General features: G+C 41.4%; 1 protein-coding gene across 5 annotated transcripts in view; it reads right to left on the reverse strand.

The window, feature by feature from the left end:
- Window positions 1-17,871, reverse strand: part of PTPN14 (protein tyrosine phosphatase non-receptor type 14) — a 170,176-nt gene that overhangs the window by 75,666 nt on the left and 76,639 nt on the right. For 4 of the 5 annotated variants that reach the window (XM_019952667.3, XM_019952666.3, XM_073803323.1 and 1 more), the window contains 3 exons: window positions 15,020-15,189; window positions 11,014-11,107; window positions 10,880-10,908 (listed from right to left, as the gene is read on the reverse strand). In XM_019952667.3, the coding sequence (XP_019808226.1) occupies window positions 10,880-10,908; window positions 11,014-11,107; window positions 15,020-15,189 (293 nt within the window). The remainder of the gene's footprint in view (window positions 1-10,879; window positions 10,909-11,013; window positions 11,108-15,019; window positions 15,190-17,871) is intronic. The other variant, XM_019952668.3, reaches the window with a different exon arrangement.

Here is a 17,871-nt window from a genome sequence, read left to right on the forward strand (position 1 = left end):
AGAGTCATATTTGATGATCTGTACTGTCCTTTATCATGACAAAATTCTGTGTTTCATAAATGAATATCATAAAAGGAGAATCTGTACAATGGCCAAATGAGTCTCCTTCAGAATATTAGCAAACATTACTCTAAACAATTAAATATACATATATAGATGTATATATATATATATATATATATACACACACACACACACACACACACACAGTATTTCATTCCTGATGATCAGAAGTTAGATTGGGGCTTCCCTGGTGGCGCAGTGGTTGAGAGTCCGCCTGCCAATGCAGGGGACACGGGTTCATGCCCCGGTCTGGGAAGATCCCACATGCCGCGGAGCGGCTGGGCCCGTGAGCCATGGCTGCTGAGCCTGCGCATCTGGAGCCTGTGCTCCGCAACGGGAGAGGCCGCAGCAGTGAGAGGCCTGCGTACCTCAAAAAAAAAAAAAAAAAATAGATTGATTCTCTCTCATTTATTTTAATGCTTTCTAATCCAATTATTTATATATTGGGTCAAGGGTAAAGAGAGGTAAAATGTTTTAGTCCTGGTGTGTGTGTGCATGTATGTATGTTTTCAGGTATAATGCAAGTATCACAGAGCAATGAATAAGAATCTCTGTAATTCAACATACCCCTCCTGCAGATGTTCAAAGCTCTAAATGGATTTTCAATCATACTGTAGTTATAATTATACAATGTTACAAATTAGCAAATAATCACATTAAATCAGAAAGGAAAAATGCCTCCTTTAGTGTATAATGGTTATGTAATTCATGATACCCTTTTGAAAATGAACCAGATGTAAAGAATACAGCTTTCCTTTATCTGTATTTTCCAACTTCCTGTGGATAAAAACATTTCCAAGACATTTTTTTTTTTTAAATAAGAGTGGAATTTTCTTGGGAAAGACTGTCAGAATATTAGCTCTCAGAATAATACTTTCAGTACTCATAACAAAGGGGAGTACTTCAAAAATCATGTGTGTGTGTGTGTGTGTGTGTGTATATGCAACACAAAGCCTATACTAAGGAGGAGGTCACAGAAGATTTAGAAAATTAAGATAACTCCTATCTAGAACTGAGCATTTCTACCTTTAAATTTTTTATTATTTAAAAATACTGTGCTTCTGGTTGGTAGTTGGAATCAAGGACTCCATGAACCAGTCTAGAAAATAATGTCCTTTTTAAAAAAACTAATCATGAAAACTTTGATGTTTTTACAACTTTGGGATTTTATTTGGCTGGATGTTTTTATTATCGTTTCTCAATTCACCTATTGTTTCATCTTACATTTACCTAAATTCAGTAGACATTGACAAATTAGAATGGCAAGAGAAAGGAATTCCCTGGTGGTCCAGTGGTTAAGAATCTGCCTTCCAACGCAGGGGACGTGGGTTCGATCCCTGGTCGGGGAACTAAGATCTCACATGCCGTGGGGCAACTAAGCCCACGCACCACAACTAGAGAGCCCGTGTGCCACGACTACAGAGAAACCTATGTGCCACAACTAGAGAGTAGCCCGCACACTGCAATGAAAGATCCCACATGCCACAACTAAGACCAGACGCAGCCAAAAATAAATAAATAAATATTTTTTAAAAAAGAATGGCAAGAGAATTACTGAAATCCATATACAGTATTCTCAGTTTTGAAATATTCTTTTTTTTAATTAAAATTAAATTTACAATTTCAAAGCCTGAGTAAACATTGGAAAAGGTCTCATACAGAGTTTTAGGGTCTTAGAGTAGTATACACAATTTAGGCCAGTTGTTATTACCACTTTTATTAAGGATGCACATAATGCTAAATTCTTGTACAATAAATAACATTTAATGACTTATTTAGGGATCTATCATACATTACAGTATGTGTGATCTATTACGCATTATCAAAGTTTAACTAAACAACGAAAATGTTAGGCTCTGAAGTATGTGAAATAAAAACTGACCAAAATTGCTGAAGAACCTTGAGTTCTCCATTGTGTTCAGACCAGGAACCCATGAAGATGCCTACAGTTAGTCTACAAGTAAGACCACACCATCTATCATCCAAGTTCCTCAGCCTAAAACAAACACTGAGACTCTTTAATTCTGTCCCAATTCCTCCAATCCATCCTAAGAGTCTCTAACATCTATTTACTAACATAAAACACCAGCTACAGCAGAAAGAACATCAGGATAGAGTTTACTTCCATTTAACAAAAAAAAGTATAAGACTCACCTGTGGCACTAATTAAAAGATTATGATTCAGGCAGTCAGGAGTGGGGTTCAAGAATATGCATTTTTTAAAGGTACTGATTTATTTTAAAAATTTTTTGAAGTATAGTTGATTTACAATGTTGTGTTAATTTCTCCTGTACAGCAAAGTGACTCAGTTATATATACATATATATATATGAATATGTATTTTTAAAGAATGCCACAGGTGATTTTGAGCCATGCAGGCTAAGGACCACACTTAAAGATTCAACCAGCCCTATTTCTTACTTTTGTTTTTTTTTAAATAATCATCACTTACCAAGAGTCTATCATCCCCTTAAATAATCTTTATTTGGAATCTGTTTATCTTCTTCAAACTACACCCTCTTCAAGTTACAAGTACTGCAAGATTAGCATCAGGTCATCCTGGCCCGTCCTGCTGTAGCCATCCTGGCTTCATGACCCTGAACAGCTGCTCTGACCATCTGTGAAGCTGCAGGCCAGGCCTGCCTTATCCTGTTTCCTCACACTCGCCTGTAACCTCAGCCCAGAAAGCAGGACCAGCCTGGGCCCTCTGGGCAAGATCTGCTCCCTTGTATGGGACTGGGTCAAGGGTAGGGAATCTACTTAGGATGATAACAATACAGTTTTTGCTTAAATTAGTTTTTGCAACTCTAACTTTAGGAAGTGCCAGAGGAAATAAGGGACAAATTTGAACTTAACTTCAATGACATCAAATCCTTTGTCTTTGGAGGGTAATTTTGATTTCTAGCACTCATGTGTCAGTACCAAATTTGTACTCAATAAGAGTTTCTACTAAAGCAGGGTTTATAGCGATTTGGGCTCTGCTAATCATCAATTAGGTACCTAGCCCCTTGGTAGCAACGTAATGTCACAACTTGGCTAGGCTGAACTACATTTCCCAGAATGCTCTTCCCTGTATGTTTCCTGTTACCATGGGCCCGGATTGATTCTTCTACCAGGTGATTGACAACTATCCGCACAGCAATTTCTCCTTACCTTACACTATATCTTTGTTATTTAAAACACAAACATTATTTGAATACCCACTGTGTGCTGAAACCCACTATGTGCTTTCTGAATTAATCATCACAGTAACTATGCTGGTATCATCTCTGATTGACAATAAACACAAAGGCTGAGTTTGGGGAGGTTTACAGAGCCTGACCAAGAAACAAATACCTGCAAACTAGGTCTTCTGACTACAGATCTGCACTCCTACTACAGCAGTTTTGTTTTTGAACTATATTTTATTCCCAGCTATTATTTTCCTTGAAGATTAGACCGAATAAGAGTTCTTTGCTGATTCCATCAGTCATTCAAAATATACACACAATGAAGTCTGGCAGATACATAACTTGCATTCATATTTTTCCACCAGTATCCATCTTTTCACAATTGGTCATTTATTTCAAGGATCCAAATTACTGACCTTTTCGAGTTTTCCTTTGATCTATGGGTTTCTCTCTTTAGCGATCACTGTTCAGGTCTTCTGAAGACCTTCTTCAAAACATTTGTTGTCCTGGTCAAAAACATTTGTTTCTAACATTGCTTCCTCTCTCTGATTGTCTGTTAAAGTATCATGCAGTCTGGCTTGCATTTCAGTGAAACTTACGTAAAATTTGCTGGGCTTTGCTCTGAATAACGGTAACACCTTTTTATGCTGGCAGGAAACATTTTTACGCTGGCAACACATCTACTCACTCTGGCCAGCTGCAGCACAAGACTGACGGGCCAACCTTGAGAGCTGGGCTGCTGTAAACTGAAACACGTTGCAACGTGCCCCTGCTATGAGGACTCCTCCCCTCCTCTCACAAATTACACCAGAAAGAATAGTATCATCCTTTCACAGTCACACCTGGGAACCTGACACCAGCTGACACCTTTCTACTGTTTATTTCCAATGTCTCAATTTTCCACTCTTCTAAAGGGCTTAGTGTCATCTGAAAGCTTGGCACTTTCACTCTGTGCCCAGGGCAGCAGATCACTGATAAAAATGTTAAATAAAACCCATCTCAGTTCCAATCTCGACATAATGCTCACCCCATTCAAAGAAGTACCTGTTCTCCCTTACCCTTTGTTTCTGCTGTCTAAACTACTTCCTTCCCTTGGACAAAACACATCTCTTCCAGTACCACAGGGTGTCTTAGCTATTGCAGGGCAAGGGAGGGGAGGACGGGCCAAGGCTTTTGGAAGTTTAAATAAATCCTCTCCCCGGGCTCTCCCACGTCTGCATTCTTGGTTCACCTAAAACCATTCCAGCATTGGCTGAAGAGTCCGACTTCTCTGTCTCTAAGCAGTGGTGTGACTATGGGCCAAGCCCCTTTATCTCTCTAGTTCTCACTTCTCTCACCTGTACAATAAAATAACTGGCCTTTGGAATCTGTGGCGTTTCACATTTGGATATAAAACTATGATTCTGGTAAATCTGTCTTGATAGGTGGCAAACTACTTTCTCAAATAGGCTATGTTTGCTTAATATTTGGGTGATTTTTTTTTTTTTTTTTTTTTGGCCTACAGGACATTTGGTACCTTTGTGATGGATGGAATCTTTTATGAGTAATCAGAGATGAGGCAGATATTGAAACAATAATGGGGAAAACTCTGAAAGACTTAAGCCACATCTCCACTACATAAAGTACAGAATATGTCATCTAGCACCCTGGAGCGATCTGACATAGAAACAAACTTTTCAGATGAGGATGTAAGGAAAATGATACTCCCACATCCAGCTGAACCATCTTCAGTTTCTGGTAGGTGGCTAAAGTGTTAAGACAGCTGGACTCTGAGTGGCGAAAACCCAACTGGGCCAATGCGGAGCTATGGGTTGATCCCAGTACTGAGAAGCACTTCAAGTTATATAGAAAGCACAAGTATCAGCAGTCACAACCTAAATGCCTACAGGGCCAGCAGGTCACATGAAGGAATCCATGTCGCTGACTGTAACACCACAGGGAGTCGGGGAACTGGGCAAACTAGACAGCCTATACCTATCTGTAAGGCATCCAAATTCAATTCTTAAAAAAATGGTCCAGGGCTTCCCTGGTAGCGCAGTGGTTGAGAGTCCGCCTGCCGATGCAGGGGACACGGGTTCGTGCCCCGGTCCGGGAAGATCCCACATGCCCCAGAGCGGCTGGGCCCGTGAGCCATGGCCGCTGAGCCTGCGCGTCCGGAGCCTGTGGTCCGTAACAGGAGAGGCCACAGCAGTGAGAGGCCCACGTACCGCAAAGAAAAATAAAAAAAAAATGGTCCAGGTAAAACAAAACCCACCAGTAGACCAGAATCAGCTCTCGTGCTGCCAGCGTATGATCTCTGACTTTACGGGTACTTCAGCCCTCTGGATTTCTTTGCTGACACTTCAGTAGGAACTAACGGCCCCACCTCCCATTTCTCTGGTAACGCTGGGGAGTAGAAGGACATGTGGATGAGAGTATTTCTCTGGCAAAGTAATGTAAAAGATTCAACTACTTTGATGGACGAAATCTCCGCTTATTAGTAATAAAACTTCTATTAGGGAAAAAAACCCACAATCCTTTTTCAGAGAATAATAATAGAGCCCCCTTCATAGGGGTGTAGTGAGGACCGGAAAAGGTAATCACCTAAGATTCTTGGTGCAGAACCTCGTACATAAATGCTAGCCACTCTCATGATTATTATTGTTAAATTCTATCAGGTGATGGAATACAAACTACATGCTTCCATGGAACCTCATAGAATTATCATATTCTCAGGCTGGGTAGGTTTGGAAGTCTTGTACTGGGTCAGAAAACAGCTATACCATAAAGCACAAAAAAAGGATTCTGTGCTTTCTAGATGCTGCTGCTCTGACACTGTAGGCCTCTTTAACGTGGGAATACAGCACATCTGCCACTTCCCTCCTCCTTCCCCACCCACTCTGCCCTGACTTAAGGTCCCTGCACTGAGATCCCAGAAAAAGTAGAGCAAAGGATTCTAAAACATCTACTACTTCCTGTGCCTCTTCCCCGCAAGACTTTTTTAAAACCCCAGCATTGAAATTAACACACCAGTCCCAATCCCACCCATTATAATGATAGCCCTACAAATCCTAGGAATACTTTCTAAGGAAGTGGATGTCTTTTAAAAATCCATAGAACATAGCTGGCATGCTTTGACACGACAGAACACCTCTTCCCATTGCTTCTGTTTATTTTTCCCCTCTCCACCCCTCAGTTGAAGGTAAACACTGCTGTGTGGGATCATCATGTTCTACCAGCTTTTGAAATAAAAAAGAATATTCTAAAATTTTAAACCCTGCTCTCTTATAAATCTTTATCGTTTCATGAGTCAAATGGATCCTTCTCAGTCTTCTGCAATGTAACTCTGATAAAGAACCATTTGAAATCAATGAATGAGTGAGTAAACAAACGAATAAATGTACGTTTGAAAATCAAGGAATACACAAAGAACAGAAGTATTACCCTTGCTTAAGATTTCAAGTTATTTTCGAAACAGCTCAAGAGAAGCACATGATTTTTGTTTGCTTTTGAAAATTTCAGAATAGATCATCAAATACTAGTAAATAGGGACTTCCCTCGTGGTCCAGGGGTTAAGAATCCGCCTTCCAATGCAGGGGACACGGGTTCGATCCCTGGTAAGGGAACTAAGATCCCACATGCTGCAAGGCGACTAAGCCCATGCACCACAACTAGAGAGCCCACGCACCTCAACTACAGAGCCCGCGAACCGCAACTACGGAGCCTGCACGCTGCAACAAAGAGCCTGCACGCTGCAACTAAGCCACAACTGAGCCAAAAATAAATTAAAAAAAAAAAACAAAAAAAACCTAGTAAATACACATTAACCATACGATTGAAAATGAGAATCTTAACACTTTAAAAGCAAAGGGTTTTGTTTTTTTTTTGAGGTATACTATTGACACTTCACCTATTTGGCAGAAACTTTGCTTTACTAATGGTTAAAGCATAGAGAAGCATATCTTGCTTTACAAAGGGTGAAAATCAAATGTCAGATGCATTAAAGAAACCTAACATTACATGAAGGCTCCTTTTGAAACATGAATGATGCCACGGACCTATTTCCATTTGAAATTCCAATTTTTCCATTTATTATAGAACACCTACAATAAATAATAATAATGTCAAGTGATATTATTAAAGAACACTGATTTATTTTACCATTTGTTTTCTCTCCCCTAAAGGGAAAGAATATCAAAGAAACACCCAGATTGTGTTTAAGTGTTAACTTCATTTTATTTGTGTAGACCTCATTGTTCTACCGGCAGTGTGTTGCCTAAATAGCTATCTCCCTACATATTCTTGCAATCTATATCTTTTTCCTGTGAGAGGAAAGAGAAGGATAAAAAGTAATTCCATGCATCTGGAAGACTTGGTATGATGAGGTAGGCACTAAGGTGTGCTTTCGATTTAATTAAGAAAAGTATAAACTTTGTGGAGTCATCTTCTTCAAAGCAAAACATGAGGAAATCCTAGTTGAGGATTGAGATAAGCTAATTGATCAGCTTCCCTAAAGGAAATTCAACTGATTTTATAACAGTTCCCCAAACTCTACAGGATTTTCCAGTAAGTCAAGTCCAGGAGCAGAAATGGTTACCAGGACCTCAATTTTATTTTCATATTTGCAGAGACAGTGAAAATTTTATTTGTGTTCCCCCATGGTTTTTGTTTGTTTGTTTGCCTTTTTACCTTTCCTCTTTGATCACACCCATAACAGAAGACTCAGATCTACCCAGAGCTAAGAGCAAAAGTCACAAGGCAACAATAAAACAAGCAGAGATGAACGAACAGGGATGGAGGTAGGAGGCTGTCCTGGGCAGGACTGGCTACAAAATCTGCAGAGTCTAGTGAAAAATGAAAATGCAGCGTTCATTATTCAAAAATTAAGAATTTCAGGGACTTCCCTGGCGGTCCAGTGGTTAAGACTCCGTGCTTCCACTGCAGGGGGCATGGGTTCGATCTCTGGTCGGGGAACTAAGATCCCACGTGCCCCGGGGCGCAGCCAAAAAAAAAAAATTATTAAGAATTTCAGAAGAACAACAGCAGTGCACTGAGCCAAGTGCAGGGCTTTTCTGAGCCTGGGGCTCCGTGCAACTAACTGCACAGGTCACAGGTCCTGGAAGACACTTACCAGGCTCCCTGGGTAAGCTTTCCAAACAAACTCCAATAAGTCAAACATGTAGAGATGAAATAAAAGCTGCTTGGAGATACAGCTCTTTTCAGGAGAGAGAGGACGTGTTGAGATCTGTTCATTTTGTACTCCCACTGACTAGCAGTGTCTAACACGGAACAGGTACTTAAAATAAAGGCTGAAATGAAAAATAATGCAAATGGCAACTAACATTTTCATCAACTCATCTCCTTTGGGAAAGCAATTCTCGCCTTCAAGATTGCTCTGCTTGTTGCAGACAGCCATTTTCGTCTCTCATCTCATCATACATGACATTAGCCACACAGCATGATGGTTGAGATTGAATCCCAGTATAAACAGCATCTTAAAATATCTAAAATATCTGGCAGGAACAACTCTGTTCTCAATCATCAACAGAGAGAGAACAAGTTCTCATTCACCCGCTGGAGCTGGCCAGGAGGAGGATTTGCCATTCTCAGCAAATTATATTATCCACGGGGAATTCATGCTGAATTTTAAGTCTGATTTGAAGAGAGTCCCTATTTCCCAGCCCACGGGTAAACTTTAAATAGCCATTAAAATGATATTTCAAAATAATAAAAGAATTCACAGAACCGGGGAACAAAATAAATGGTGTTGTAAAAGGAAATGGAAACGTTACCATAATTAGAGCTTTTAAAAGAGACATTTTAAACACGGGTTGAACACTGACTTGTTTATAATAGCACTCAAGGCAGATGGCAAGAGACTAAAAGGGAAACCATAGGTATTTACTAGAAAGGTAAGGTGAAGAGAGCTTTTGTAAGGTCATTGGAACCACTTCTTGAAACCTAGTTTAAAAAAAAAAATCAAAATACCAATTTAACCTTTATGGGGATGTAAGGCTTCACCTAATCTGGCTTTGCCATCAATATAATATGCCAGAGGCCCAAACTATGTAATTGGAAGAAAAGGGGGGTTACCACTGCCCCCCCACCATAGTCTAACAATGTAATAACGTAACTCTCTTGTCACTCACCATCACAACAAAAATGCACTCACGCTCTTTATGGTACCTGAACAGTGCAGCTTTCAATGTGGGCATTTATTTTCAGTTAGTGGAATGACACGCTGTCCGGTAAGTTCTTCCCAGACAGGAGCTACATTTAACATTGTAGAATGCCCCCTACAAGCCCATACAGAGATTAAGTATTTTTCAAAATCCTTCTGGAAAGAACTGCTAGGCAGCTTTACCGAGCAGACTAGAATATAGCCTCATAGTCCAGTACTTTAGAGAACTTGAGACGTGTAAGGAGAACGGTGATTCCAAGAGTAGAGTGACCCACAGAGGCTGAGAAGTGTAGAAAACACAACAGGCAGCACCGTCTAGATGGAGAGAGCTTGGAACAGGTCCCACAGACCCGAAGTTTCCACCAGAATTCCACAATGTGTCAAGACTGTCCTTGGCCGGTAGAGCAACTGTGCTGGCCACAGCAGTGGTTCCACTGCTTTGCATCAAAACGATGCTTACCTCTAGGAAGGCGGATGGCCGCACCTCAACAGCAGGCTACAAATGTGTTCTGGAAAAGTAGGAAAGGTTATCTGCCCTCATTAGGACAATTAAAAGCCCCTTAGCACTATGCAAACAGACCATTCAACAGGGATAATGCAAAGACAAACATGTTCTGATAACAGAAAAATGTCCCAGGATTGAAAATTTTAGAAACCATATATGCAGTCAGCAACTTCAACCTTGAAGCCAATTCACTCTTCAAAAATTACTTTTTCTCTTAAAAGTGTTCTCTTTAGTATTGAAAAAACTAAAGAGGGACTTCCTCACTGGAGGAAGACTTGGAAAAACCCCAGACCTAAACGAAAAGCAGTGATCTTGGCCAACAGCTTTCTGGTTTCCCCTGGCTATTATTAAGGATCCTTCTGTTTGACTAAGAATTTCTCCACCTCTCACAAACCATCTTTTTTCTTTCTGTGTCCAGAAAAAATCTGAAAACCATGTGTTTATAATGAGCCTGTTGCTATGCACATCATTAAAACACATTACAAAAATCTTTCCTTTGAGTCAGGAGGAGGACAGGATGGGGGAAGATGAACTCCTAGCCAGAGTCCCTTTGCTGAGCAGATAAGCTGGTAAAAAGGGAGATGAGAAACAAAGCAAAACGGAAAAAAATATGGTGGTCCCATCCCTTGAGTCATTTTAACCAAAGGAGGAAAACTAACATTTTTAAAGCCCCAAGGTAATGTATCTTACAGTTTGGAACAGGGCTAACAAACTCTCTTCCTAATCTCTTTAATTCCTATGGTTTCATGACTCATCTTCCATCTGTCTATTAGTGTGTCCTTTTCACCAGCTTTTTCACACTTCTGTAAGACTATCAGGAGTTTTGTTTTGTTTTGTTTTTCCCCTTTTATGTGTACTTCTGTGTGTATTCTCCTTTTGATATCTTTGGTCTTCTATTCAGTTACCACCTAAATGTAGGTCCTGAACTGTCCATGTCGTCCCCTACTTCCCATAGTATCTTGGCCTTTTTCCCTCACTTACGAAGAGATTTGGTCTGCAAAAGTCATATCCTGGAAATGAGATGAGACAAAGCATATCAAAATTAATGTCAAAAAACAAAGATTCTCGATTTTCTAACTTAAAAAACCTGGACTTGATAATCTTAAGTCAATCACCTTCTTAAACAGTTTGCAATCAACATTCTTCTCCAATTTTTGTTGTATTGTTCCAAATACTGTGTTAACCTGCAAGTTTTCAAGGGTAGACTGTCTGAAGATGAGAAATGAAACATACGTCTTTTAAATATATCTTTCTTTCACCCCTGTGTGTCTTTATATGGGTTCACACACATGCATGCACACACGCGTGTGTGCACACGCACACACACGCACACACACAGAGTATTAATTCCAAGCTCTTTGTCCTTAATCAGAAAAGAAATGGCTGGTCCCGACTAATGCTATAGAACCTGTTTTACTCTCCAAGAGAAGTAGCCGAACCATTGCAAACATGTGTTGGGTGAAAACAACTGTGGTTGGCTCCAGACAAAGGCTTATTTTTTAAGCACAGATGGTTGAATGGTTGCCTCCTCCAAAGGGTTGCCCACAATGAAAGATTTCTATTTCTAATCTATGCAAACATCTTACTCTGCGGGGCATCACAAAGACTAACTGTTCTGTGTCAGATGCTGCGGATCCCAGGTGCTCTCAGAGAAGCCAAAGCCCACCTCCACCTGAGATGCCTGGTAACTCAGGTAACAGGGGCTGACTGGGGAGTGAGCCACTAACCGGCTCCTCATGAATGCTGCCGGGGCCCTCTGTCAAACATTCCTCTGGAATCCCGCCCCCCGCCGCCCCCCACTGCTTCTCCTTGGCTGCTCTGCCTGGAGGACAGTTTCAATATTCAGTTGAGACCCCAGATGCTTCTAAAACCTCCTAGGAAGGCTCAGATTCCCAAGGGCTCCTAATGACGGTTGGTAGCACTCTTCACCTTGAATTCAGCTCTTCTATTCATCTCTAATATCAAACCCAGAAATCCTGAGCACTTAAAACTGTTATTCTGTTCAAACCAGTCTCCTTTACCCTCTAGTCTATATGCCTAAAACCCAGGTGAGTCTCAGTAGATCACACCTGGGTCATTGTTGGTGTCCCTCAACCTTCCCAAGTATATGTATTCCTTTTTTCTTTCTTTTTTTTTCCCCGGCCATGCCGTGTGGCTTATAGAATTTTAGTTCCCCAACCAGGGATTGAACCCGGGTCCCCCCCAGTGAGAGGGCTGAGTCCTAACCCCTGGACCACCAGGGAATTCCCTCCTTTTTTCTCTTTGTTCTCCCTCTATCAATGTTCCTTTCTTTATTTACAACACTTTTCTCTATTATTTCTCCACCTCCCTTGCTCTGACCCCACCGCCCCCACCGCCCCCCCACCCCCCCAGGCACATTCCAGTTTTACGGCCCCTTGGGACAACAAAAATTCCTGCAATGCTGGGGGGGGAGGGGGAGGACCAAAAAAAACTTCATGCAAACCGGCTCCTAATTTTAAACATCCTTTCCCATAAAGAGAAGGTTATACCTGAAATCTACATAGGTTAGTTCCAATGTTTAAGTCTAAAAAATGTCCTTCAAAGTTTTGTATTATTTTCTGTTAGTTTTTCTCATCAAACAACAGTAACAGAGTTTGCTTCAAAATCCTGTGTTGAAAAACCCTTCTTTCCTTCCTTATCAAACTTCTTAAATGAACCAACCTAACTGAGCAAAAAGAAATTCAAAAGTTCCTACTCTATACCTCAGTTTCTGATATTGAAACACTTTTTGTTTCAGCTTATAAATGCAAATATTGACAGTCAAATAATGCAGCATTAAGTTTACTTATCTGGAAAATCTAAAACTGTAAAGAGCTTTAGAGGTTAACTAACTTATTGATTCCCAAGTCTGAATGAACATCAGAGCTACCTGAGGAATATTGTTTATTTTAAACAACACATCCTCGTGAACCCCAGTCTGAGACATTCCAGTTCAGACTTCTGGTGCGGCCCTGGAATCCATATTTATAATAAATGCTTCGGGTAATTATGATCTAGCAGGCCCTGGTCTGTTTGAGAACCACTGATGATTCCAACATTCTTCCCAATATGGCGGTCTCCTCTACAAGACACTACATGGGCTATCACTCTGCTACAGCATTTTCAGAGACTGGGGCTCTTGCCCTTTTATAAGTCTGCTTACTCCACTTTTTTTTTTTTTTTTTTTTTTTGCGGTACGCGGGCCTCTCACTGTCGTGGCCTCTCCCCTTGCAGAGCACAGGTTCCGGACGCGCAGGTCCAGCGGCCATGGCTCACGGGCCCAGCCGCTCCGCGGCATGTGGGATCTTCCCGGACCGGGGCACGAACCCGCGTCCCCTACATTGGCAGGCAGACTCTCAACCACTGCGCCACCAGGGAAGCCCCTGCTTACTCCACTTTTACATGGCTTTATTATTAGAAAGTCTGTTCTTATGTCGAGCCAGATAACCGAAGTCTTTCAACTCCTTGAACTTCATTATTACCTGCCCTAATTTTGTGCTCTGGAGCTGACACAGAATTCCCTCCCCATGAGAGTCCAAAGGCAGCTACTGTACCCTTGCAAGTCTTCATTTTTCTGAGCTTAAACAAGCTTTTTTTTCTTTAACTTCATAAAGAACAATTTCTGAGTCCCTCACCATTTCAACTGCTCTTCCTGAACAGACCTTACAGGATAAATCTGTCTAGAGGAATACCACTTCATTTTTTTTTTTCTTACGGGCTGTACTTTTCCCAATATGCATTAATTTATAGTCCATGTTTCATCCTTGGCACTCATTCTCTTGCATTTAATGGTCCAAGAGCCATGAATCAGCAAGTATTTCTTATTTACCCTAATGCTGTGTTCCTAACACTGTGTAAAGTACTCAAGGATTCAAAAGCTGGAGGAAATCATCTTGCTTTGATTTGACTTGAGGAGATTTGAGGAGATAATTTTTTGGACAGAAAGGACTTAAATAAATGAAATCACTTGAAAACAGTGCACGATGGTACACAATCAAGTGCTTCAAATGAATGACACCTGAAAGACTGACATAGGTTTCCTGGGTCAGACTGTCGGCTCTCTCATGGCCTGTGTTTATAGAAATACCACCTATTTAACAATGATATGGGTTAAAAAAAGAAGAAGATGGACACTATCACCTTAAAATGTAAACAAAAATTTCAACTGCATCCTTATTTCAGAAATTTAAAATCTAAGAAATGACACAGGCAATAATCAAGTAGAATACTGTTCCTTCTACCTGGGATGCCGCTGACATTGCTTCCCAAGCACTCTGAACGCCATGATCCAAGTAAAAGGCTTAAAGTAGAGGGTTTATGCGATTCCCTTCAGTACCGGAAATAACAGAATGATAAGGAGACACGCCCGCCACCTGCATATTTGAACGAACACCAACAAAAACGCACTCGTTTCATTCACAGAATCGCAGACTATCAGAACGTTTGGGACTCATTCAAATCCCTCACTTTACAGATGAGGGAAAAACATCACTTCAAAGATGGCACATGGTTTCTCTCCCAGGTAAAGTAGCCAATGAGCAGGAGGGCGGGGCTCATCCCCAGATCGCTCTGCCCTTGGCTTCCTGCCTCCTCGTATTCAACCCACGAAACCAGAACTCTTGCCCTCTCAGCGCTTTCCTCAACTCTACTCCCATCTTCAGTTACCTTCTCAATCCTCAAATCCAGAGTCTGACGATGCATTTTGGTTGGGGACATTTTGAGGGAAGGACTGGACCAAACGGTTTTAGGTGGTTAATTTTTCATGAAATCCTAGCATATTGATTTTACCCACAGTCTATGCTGCTAGACACAAAATTCTACGTGCTTCAGGGTCACTGCTACCTCACTAGCAGTATAGGGAGCCGCTGGGGTTAGCTACATGGATTCAAACAAACATTCTAAAGCTGCAAAGCAACTGGTAAACAATTCCCAACTACGCCACCCTCTTCCCCCACCACACACACACACACACACACACACACACACACACACACACACACACACACACACACACACACACACACACACACACACCCTAAATCAACCAGCTCATCTACTTCATCTGAAGCCTCACAGTTAATCCACATCCTACTTGGAACACGGAGGAAAAAATGTACCTACCTTGTGGCCTCTTGCTGAAGCCACGACACATTTGGCACATAAAACATGACTCCAAAGAAAAGCAGAGGCTCATTAGCAAATTTGTCCAGATGTTTCTTCAGAGGTTTCTCCAGCTCCACCCATCGTGCTTGCTGGCTCTTGCTGAGAAACCAAAGGCCAAAGTAGTGCGTCTAGATAAAAGGATAAAACAGCGTCAGTTCACGGTTACAAGGGGCATCCTGAGACCACACAGGAAATAAGACTCCAGCACCTTACCTCCCCTTTGGTGCCTCAGCCCGTACACAAGGATCCGGCTTTTACTTTTGAACTTTGGGACACATGAAAAGAAACCACAGGTACCCAGTACTGTAATCTACCCTGAGTCTCCAGATGCAGTATTCCTACCCATTGCTGCTGTTTGTACATGTGGGTACTGACGCACCTATGCTAGGTAAGCAGGGGTGATGCAGAGTGGGGACAGTGTGGACTTATTCTAAGATCTCAAGGCTGACTTCCCTGTGCTAGTGAAGCGCAGGAGCAGAGGCAAACACAGCTCTCTCACCTGCTACAAAGTAACTGACTGTTCAACTCCAAAGAGGAAACCTTCTGCCAACGTTAAGCTTCAGCAGTGTAGATATTTTCATACAGTACCGGATTGGAACAGAAAATTGATTCACTGTTTAAGCTTTAATGAAGTACTTTTAAAAAACATCGGCCTCGACCACTTCATTACACATGAACTGCGGGGAATCTCTCCCCGGCATTAAGCAGGGAGAGCGGAAGTAGCCCCTCTTCCCAGCTGCCACAGGAGCCCCTGGTGGCTGTTCTTGGCACATGATGGGGGGATTTGAGAGATGAGAGTGAGATTTTCACCCTTAGACTTGAAGCCTCAACCAGGTTAGTTTTGAACAACGTGCTAAATGATTAAAACAGGTACTTTTATGCATCCAATCCTGTCTTTACATTAATTCATGCTAGGATTTCAGGATTAGCACACAGTCGCTAAAAAATAGATCACTGCTTTTGAAGCATTCTTTTATATTTCAATTATAGCCTAGAATGGTTTACAGCACACCTGGAAAGCCGCCTTCAAAGGAATCATTTCATTACAATGTTTAATTTCCAAAGGCATTTTTGCGCCGACCTTCCCACTCCAGCCGGCTGCCACCTCAACAATACTATAGATCAATCCCCATCACCACCCCACCAAAATCTGTAATCAAGTTTTGACTCTGACTTTACCAGAAAACCAGACACATCCTTCCCTACATAAAGCTGCAGACCCAAAATACTCTAAAGGATATTTTTAAACGGGTGTACTTTCAGATGGGACCATTTCCTCCATGATTTTCCGAAGGGCAAGTCCGTACCAGAAATCTATGCATTTCTTGAGCAACAAAATGCCAACGAACAGAGCCGAGGTTCTATTTCTATCAACTTGGACCAACTTGCTTGAGTGAATTCTGACCCTATTGTTCATTTCCCAGCTCCAGTGAGCCCATTGGTTGTTCCAATGGGACTGATGACGTAGGGGAAATGAAATGTGGCTGAACAGAGAGAAAACAGGCTTTGAAGTCAGTTTATCTCCCAGCTTTTACACTCTCTGTCTTGATAACTTTATACAAGTGATGGAGCCTCCGAGGGTCTCAGAGCTTTCTCATCTGTAAAACGGGGATGGTGATTACAACCATCACCCACAGGCTGTTAGGGGTGTAAATGAGATAATGCCTGTCCACGTGTGCGTGGCCCACATTAAGTAACTACTTCATAAACGGTGACTTCGGTTGCTGCTCCTATTATCACCATGATCATCATCCTCAGTGAGTGAAGGCAGGCAAGCCTCAAGAATCTTTGTCATCGTGCTATTGGCATCTCTATCGACCACAGAATCAGAAAACAGAAGTTAAAAGACGCAGACGTAGAGAATGGTCTTAAGGACACGGGGAGGGGGAAGGGTAAGCTGGAACGAAGTGAGAGAGTGGCATGGACATACATTCACTACCAAATGTAAAATAGATAGCTAGTGGGAAGCAGCCGCATAGCACAGGGAGATCAGCTCAGTGCTTTGTGACCACCTAGAAGGGGTGGTATAGGGAGGGTGGGAGACGCAAGAGGGAGGAGATATGGGGATATATGTATATGTATAGCTGATTCACTTTGTTATACAGCGGAAACTAACAATACACTGTAAAGCAATTATACTCCAATAAAGATGTTAAAAAAAGAAAACAGAAGTTATCTAAAGATAAAGGAGAAAAAGCAAGCAAAAGCAGAAGCTGGAACGCCTATAAATAACATAAAAATCTAAAAGGTATAAGAAAAAAAAAATCACAAAGCAGTGCCTCCCCGAAGATTTTCTTTAGAGTCTCATTGTAGGTGTTCATGGGACACTGGAACATCACTCTGATGCTTTCCTAGGGGATCTATCATGTGGGCTTAGGCTAACCTTAAAATGAGGCAATCTGGGTACTTAATAAACCGTCTGAAAAGGGTCCAAGGCAGTTCTGCATTATACTGAATTCCTTCATGGAGCACAGCGCCATATGAGGGTATTCCACCATATTGTAGATGGCTAGTAATGAGTTTGCATATGATAAATGAGGTAATATATGTAAACAGTGACAGGCTATGTGATAATTATTTTAGTTGAAAAAGAGCCCTTTTATAAGCATAGGTGGCGAAAGGGAGGGCAAACTTTGCAATTGCTTAACAAGCCAACCATGATTACTATCTTTCACTAAATGGAGTCTTCACATTTGGAGCTATGATTTTATGGTCCATACTTCATTCAAATTGTAACATTCACTCAAATTAGTAACATTCAAACTATAAAGGGTCCACAGTAACTGCATAAACATTCTACAATTGATTTT

Source organism: Tursiops truncatus, chromosome 1 (assembly GCF_011762595.2).
Source record: "Tursiops truncatus isolate mTurTru1 chromosome 1, mTurTru1.mat.Y, whole genome shotgun sequence".
NCBI lineage: Eukaryota > Metazoa > Chordata > Mammalia > Artiodactyla > Delphinidae > Tursiops > Tursiops truncatus.